Source organism: Galeopterus variegatus, unplaced genomic scaffold, assembly GCF_000696425.1.
Source record: "Galeopterus variegatus unplaced genomic scaffold, G_variegatus-3.0.2 Scaffold9535, whole genome shotgun sequence".
Lineage (NCBI taxonomy): Eukaryota > Metazoa > Chordata > Mammalia > Dermoptera > Cynocephalidae > Galeopterus > Galeopterus variegatus.
This window is the reverse complement of record NW_007735646.1, coordinates 26,226-33,647: the sequence shown is the minus strand read 5'-3', so window position 1 is coordinate 33,647 and position 7,422 is coordinate 26,226. Positions and strand designations below refer to the sequence as shown.

Below are 7,422 nucleotides of genomic sequence, written 5' to 3'. Positions count from 1 at the left end.
AGGCGCGGGAGCAACACTGAGGGTTGCGATCCCGTTGCCGGTCCCCGGTCCGGTACGGGGGCAACACTGAGGGTTGCGATCTGTTGCCGGACATGGAAAAAGACAAAAAGACAAAAAAAAAAAAAGAAAAAGAATAAGGAGAAGCATCAGTTTCTTGGGATTTAAATCAATGTTCTGTTTTACGATTTTATTAATCTAAAAAATGAGGTTTAGTTTGGGTACACCCCAGAGGAAACATTCTGTCTGAAGTTAACAGGTAGGAGTTCTGTGCCAGTTCTGCAGATGTAGATATGGGAGACAGCTATGAAGAGGAGGGACTGCTGGAGTCATTTCCCTTTTTCTTGAAATTCAGGCTTTAAAATTAAATTTTTGTTAATCTGTAATGTCTTCATTTTACCCTCATTCTTTAAAGATAATTTGCTGGCTGACATTTTTTTTCCTCTCTTAATGCTTTAAAGATATAATTCTCTTGGTTTTGGGGCCTCTATTATTGTTTTTGAGAAGTCTGCTGTAGTTCTGATTTTTTTTTGGTCCTTTCTCTGTGGCTGCCTTTTTTTTTTTTTTAAAGTTAAAGCAGATTTAATGTAGTGAAGTAAGGAACTCAGAGAAAAGTGTGGCCTAGCTCCAGAAACTGAGCAGGGCCCACACTAAGTTTAATATACAAGTAAAAAATACACACTTCAGGTAAAGTATAAAATGCAGTCTGGCTCAAGAGAGTGAGCAACTGTCTGTGGTTTCTTTTAAGATCCTCTCTTTGTCTTTAGTGTCCTGCATTCTCAATACATAGGTACAGATTTCTTTTTGTGTTTAACCTACTATGTGTATATGGTGTGCTTCCTGGATATCTGTATTCATGTTTTTCATGAGTTCAGGAAAATATATAGCAGTGATCACTTCAAATAATGCTTTTTCTTCATTCTTTCCATTCTGCTTCTGGGCTCAGATTACATATGTATTAGACCTTTTTATATTTTAATATCTTTTAGTATGTCCTTCATATTTTCCATTTCCTTAGATAATTTCTTTGGATACGTTTTCTAGTTTACTAATTCTTTCTTCACTATGTTGAATATTAAAATTTTAATTTCTCAACCACCTCCCGTATACTTGTTCTTTCCTGATAGGCTGTTACTGCTTTCTTATCTTGGTGATTGAACTATTTCTTTCTTTAAACATTTTATACATTGCTATACTACATTCTGTATCTTATCTATGCCAGCAAAGTAGATGCTCTCCACAGAGCCAATATTGCCCTTTCATCAGCTCTTGCATGGCTGCAAGATTGGAGGAATCTAAGGTACATGTCTGCCACCTTATGGCAAGGGAAATGGAGTGTTTGGATTCTCTGGGGAAATGCATTTTACGTTTATCCTTATAAATAATACACTCTATGGCTTCTTTTTACATTAAAGTATAAGCTCCCAATGGATGGAGAGTGCTTTAAACTTTGCCAGGCTGATTCTTGGTTCTCAGTGAGTAGTAAATCAATCTCCATCATGGTTTCAGAAATTCTTAAACAACTAACCTCATCCAAGAATGTACACCAGTTTGAGGTAATGCTATTTTGGACTATATACATAGCAATCAGTGTATAACAATAATTTCTGTATAAAATATAAGCTAATACTGTTTTCAAAACATCCTCATACATATTATCTTGTTTAAGGTTAAAAGTGAAAGTGAATTTTAACAATAGTTTTGATTTGAAACCCTCGGCAAGAGCTCCTTGTCTTCCGGAATCCCAGAAAGAAGAAAGAGCAGTTATTTACAGGTAAGCCTGTTATTCCATAGCTTTGCTCTTCTTTCATTTAAGAAGCTTGGTTGTGTTGCCATCCCCTGCCACCCTTTCAGGTTGCTGAAGTCAGTGCAGAGGCATATGCCAGGCTCCATTATGATGTGACATCGTGCATCTCCACCACTGCATTGGTGAAGTTCTTACCGAACCCAAGTCCAACTGCCCCGCTAAACAGAAATGAATGACTTGAAAGTAAAATGTTGATGAAAAGGGAAAACACCTTTATTTGGGAATGCTGGCAACCTGAAAGAGATGGCAGGCTAACCCATCTCATATTCTCAAGTTAACTGAGAGTTTTTATGGAATAAGAAGTGGGAAGTGAAAAGCAGGAGGGAGGGGGATGTGAGCTGTGGGGCTCCATGTAAGGGGCCAGGTGCAAAATCTTGCCAAAGCTCTATCTGATTTCTGACATTGCCTTTGGTGTTATCTTAGGGTCCTGCAGGATTTTGACATGCTTCAGGGTGGAATCAGCATAGGTTTCTCAGGGTCTAGATAGTACATGTCTCATTAACAAGTCTGTAGCTCTAGGCTGGCACAGCTTTACATTTATGTTAAAAATATCCTGCCCCGTAATCAAGGTTCAAAATATCAAATAACCATGAGAAGAGAGGGAACTCAGAGAAATGCATGCTAAGCTAGCCTTTATGCTTATCTTACATTCTGCTAGACAAGTGTATTCCTATTTCTGGGGATTCAGAAATATTCAAAATTCAGTTTGCCTTGCAAACTTCCTCCAAGGCTGAGGCCTGCCTTACTAGGGGAAAAGGATAAATATGATCAAATATGGGGGGCCCTGCTGTTACAATTTCCCCCTTCTCATGTTCCTTCTTTAATCTTGATGGGGTGTTTCAGTCTTGTTCATTCTAACAAGGTATCAACTTCCCTCAGGCTTTCTGATTTTAAAGAACAAATAACTAACACATTCATAAATAGCAAGCACAGAAATGGAAGAAAATTGTTAACAACTTGTACTGAAGTTAAAGGTTAGGAGATTTTTAATAGAATTGGAGTGGTATAAATAGAGTTTGGGAGTAGTTTTGGTAGGTAGTAGCTGTTGCACTCTCTTTGTCACCTCTCTCCCCCTGGGTGACAGAGATGCAAAGGATTACTCAAAGCCCATTTCTTCTGAGCAGTGAGAAACCCCAAAGGGGTTAATTTTCCAGGAACCCTCAAGAGAGAGGCATTCCTCCTCAGGAAATTAACACCAGACTGGGGTTTTCTCCCTGTATTTATTCTGCAGGTAGGAAAGTTACAGAAAAGGAACATAGGTAGAGTTATGGCTAAGTATAGTTTAACAATAGAAGCTGGTAACATCAGTGAAATAACAAAGTGACATTCCATAATGTAGTTTACAAAAGGTTAAGTTGATTCACCAACAAAAGCTTGTTCTTAGCAAATACTGTCTTTTCCTATAGCAATTTCCTCAGTATGTTTACATAACAATCAAGTAACTTCAGGTTAGCTTGCTCCAAGGGCATCTGTCCTTGAGCCAACAATTTTGCTGTGTTACAATTCTTTATCTACAACAGAGACTTTAGCCTGGGGAAAGTTTCCTGTCTTTTGCAAGCTTAACATTTCTATATGTAATTTTAAAAAGTTAGGTTATACCTGAAACTACAGGGCTTTGGAAACTAGGCCCCGTGAGATACATTTGCTTTATAAATGTTAGTATACTCCACACGTAGCTGTTACAGTATTGAAGCCAGAGTGAAAAATGTTATATGCAGAAAAGTGGTATATCTTCTATGTATGTAATGTGGGGAATTATCTCAATTAACTAGTGAGGGAATTAAAAGTCAGAGATTTCTGTACATAATTACATACCTTGTAACTACCTGACTAAAAGTAATGCAATCCCTCAGACTTTGCTGGAGGTAATGTAAAATGGTGCAGCAACTTTGGAAAACAGCTTGACATTTTCTCAAAATGTTAAACATTAAATTACCATGTGACCCAGAAATTCAACTCCTACTCAGGAGAAATAAAAACATGTATCCTTATAAAGGTATGTGAATGTTCATAGCAGCATTATTCCCAGGAGTCAAAAGGTGGAAACAATCCAGTGTTCATCAACTGATGAATGGCTAAACAAAAGTGGTATATGCATACAAAGTAATATTATTTGACAATTAAAAGGAAAGAAATACTGATGCATGCTACTTCGTGGATGAACTTCAAAACAATTACACAGTGAAGGAAGCCAATCACAAAAGACTGTATATTGTATGGTCTTTTTATATGAAATGTCCAGAAAAGGCAAATCTATAGAGACTGGTTGCCTAGACCTTGGGGTGGGAATGTGGAGTGACTGTCAATAAGCATGAAGTTTTGGGACTAATGGAAATGTTCTAAAATTAGATTGTGGCGATGTTTGCACAACTCTGTAGATGTACTAAAAACCATTGACTCGTACACTTAAAAAGGGTGAATTTTATGGTATGTAAACTATACCTCAGTGAAGCGGTTGATAACAATAAAAATAGAATCTGGCGAGGTGGAAAATGAGCTTATATGATATTTTATAGGAGGTTGGCCCACAATTCTCTGTTCCTAAAAAGTACCCAAAGTAAGCTGTAGTAGTTTCGCTTTCCTTTTCCTGAATAGGCTCATAATTTGGTTAATAAATACAGTGTGGCAGAGCTGGAGGGCTCCTAGAGATGCTTGATGCTGGCATGACCAGCACAGAGAACGACTGCCTCATCAGGATCTTAGTGAAAGAAAGTGAGCTGAGACTCTGGGTATCGTTCAAGCTTTACTAAAGGAAAAGAATCTGCCAGGCTGTGCCCAAAGTGAGGGGCAGCCCAGGGCTGCCCTCAAAATGGAGGACAGCAGCAACAATGGGATTGCAAGAGTTTATATTAGCTGTTGGGTGTGAAATGTACAGGCGGGGAGGGACCGTTAGGTTGATGTAACTGGGTGGAGAACTGCGCAGATGCCGGAAAGTTGTTTCTGTCTAAGTCAGGAGGCTTCTTGTAAAGGGAAGCGGGGAGGGGCTTGGTGCTGGAGTGGAAGATGAGGCCGGAGGCTATTTTGTGCTTATTGTGTGCACAATGGCACTGGTCACATCCAAAATCCATCACTTAGTGATTTAAAGTAGAAACAGATGATTGTCAGAGATGGAGCTGGCCATCATGGACTTCTCAGTGTCCTTGAGGTGTGGTTTAACAATTTGATGCTTGAAGAGGAGCTGAAATTGAGGGAAAAAGCAAGTTCTGAAACTAAGCTCTATTCACTTGATAGCTGAAGGCCTTAGAATGATTCAGAATCACTCTTGTACATTAGGTCCAAAGGAGTAAGTTCCTCTACAATCCCTAACTGCCACAGTCTCAAACAGCCCTGTTTGGGTAACAATCAACATCTTAATCCTATCTAATTTCCATAAATGCTGTAAAAGGGGGGTTTTGTTTTTAAATACCCCTTCTAGCATAGTATGAACCAGACATGAAGGAGAATATTGCATTGTTAAAGTACGTAGGGGCTTATATTTTAGCTAAAAGCTTAAGTCTATGAGCTCCCTCTGGAAGACGAAGAGGAAGAATTGGATTGTCTTCCATGAATTAGGGAAGCATTACAATTATGGCAGCAGGGGTGGAGAAGGCATGTTTGCTTTTGGTAGAGCTAGACCTTCCCACAGAAGGCAAAATGCACAACTCTGTGAGGGGGTCACTCACTCCCAAGGACCCTCACTCAGCTGTTTGATTAAGCAGCAGAGACTTAAGATGAAAATATTACTAGAGCAAGATCATACTCTTTATTTGGGTTTTTTTTCCATAAAAATATGTAAATTCACATAAAACTCATTAACTTCAAAGATTAAGCAGCAGAGACTTAAGATGAAAATATTACTAGAGCAAGATCATACTCTTTATTTGGTTTTTTTTTCATAAAAATATGTAAATTCACATAAAACTCATTAACTTCAAATTTAAATAAAAATATTAAATGCTACAATTGAGTTGAGAATTAATAGAATTCCTCCCTGGTTCCTCCCTACAGAAACAAAGGGTCATCCTTTTTGGAAAAAGAACCTCTATGTTATCAGGAAGGAAAGAAACCAAGTCCCAAAGAGGCCAACTCTGAAGGGCACTTTTCTTCCTTGAACCTCAGCCAGGAGGTAGAAAGTGATGAAGACCAGGTTGGGGTAAGAGCTGGGGCAGTCCCATTTTGCAACACACAAGGCACAATTGGTGATACCAAAATCTGAGCAACTGGGAACTTCTCTGGATGGCAGGCTTCCAAGAAGAGAGGAGGCAGTGGGCTGTCCCCTCACCCACAATAAAAGGTGGGGGGTAGAGTAAAAGAAACTGAGAGGCAGGTGTCCTTCATTCAGAGGGCGTGGCGAGAGCTGCCCCTGGCAGCTTAGAGGTGCTGCACATCCAGGTGCTCTCAGGTGTGTGGACTGTACTGTCTAGGATTTCCTTGGCTCCCTCTCTGCTGAGTTTTCACCCTTCTATCTCTCTACCACCTCTACCATCTCTCTACCATTTACCACCTATCATACCCAAGCCAGACCCCAAATTTTGTTCCCCTTTATTCCGTTAAGATAGGCAGAAAATTTTCAAAAGGACCAATACTAAATTAAAGTAGTAAAATTTAAGAAGAAAAAGCCCCAAAATTTAAAATGTAAAGTGTATAGAAAAATAGTTGTTTGCAGAACACAGATTTTTCGTCTGAAGGTTAAGTACAGTTAGACTTGGTGGCTGTTTGAATGATCTAGCCCAGCCCACTGTTCCAGGCCCAGGTAGTGCTTTTCCTCCTCAGTTCTCTTCTCCACCTGCTGTGTCCCAATTCCTGGAGCACAGCCTCTTTTAGGAGTGGATTTAGAGATGTCACAGCCCTCCCTCCACCCTCCCCTCCTCCCAATTAGAAGTCAGTACGAGAATGGCCTGTTTTCTGAGTATACAGTTAATATTTCCATCTTCTTTCCTGCCTCTCCATTTCCCCACTCCCATCCCTAAAAAAATAAGGGAGCTACTTTTTTTACTCACTTATGAAAATATATTAAATCTTTATTTTGTGTTTTAGCTTCTTTTTTTTTTTAAAAGATGACCGGTAAGGGGATCTTAACCCTTGGCTTGGTGTTGTCAGCACCATGCTCAGCCAGTGAGCAAACCGGCCATCCCTATATGGGATCTGAACCTGTAGCCTTGATATTATCAGCACCGCACTCTCCCGAGTGAGCCATGGGCCGGCCCTATGTTTTAGCTTCTTTTACTGTCATGTTTTGATAGCCTCCCATATACTTTCTTGCTTTCTTCCTCAAAATTTTAACAAGTGCCTGCTCTGAGTCAGGCAGTGTTTAAGGGGCTGGAGACATCGTGGTAAGCAAAACACAAATCTCCGATCTCATGGAGCTTACATTATGACAGGGGAGACACAATAACCAAATAAGTATATAACATTACATGAGTTAGTAGTAAGTGCAGCCAGGAAAACAAAACAGGTAAAAGGGGCAGGAGGATGAGGGGGAATAATGAGGGGGACTGTTGTAAGTGGAGAAATCAGAGCAGCTTCTCTGAACAGATGACATTTGTGCAAAGGTCTGAGGACCAGGGGGAGTGAGACATGGAGAGATCTGGGGAAGAGTGTCCAGGCAGATAGGCACCAGCAAAAGCCTGAGATGGGAG

The 7,422-nt window shown here is 39.9% G+C and overlaps 1 protein-coding gene across 1 annotated transcript in view; it reads left to right on the top strand.

Annotated features, from left to right (window-relative positions):
• The window catches only part of FAM228B (family with sequence similarity 228, member B), a 35,945-nt gene that overhangs the window by 24,421 nt on the left and 4,102 nt on the right, over positions 1-7,422 (top strand). Inside the window, exons 8-9 of the mRNA XM_008593698.1 lie at positions 1,667-1,771; positions 5,792-5,936. Coding sequence (XP_008591920.1) covers positions 1,667-1,771; positions 5,792-5,936 — 250 coding nt within the window. The remainder of the gene's footprint in view (positions 1-1,666; positions 1,772-5,791; positions 5,937-7,422) is intronic.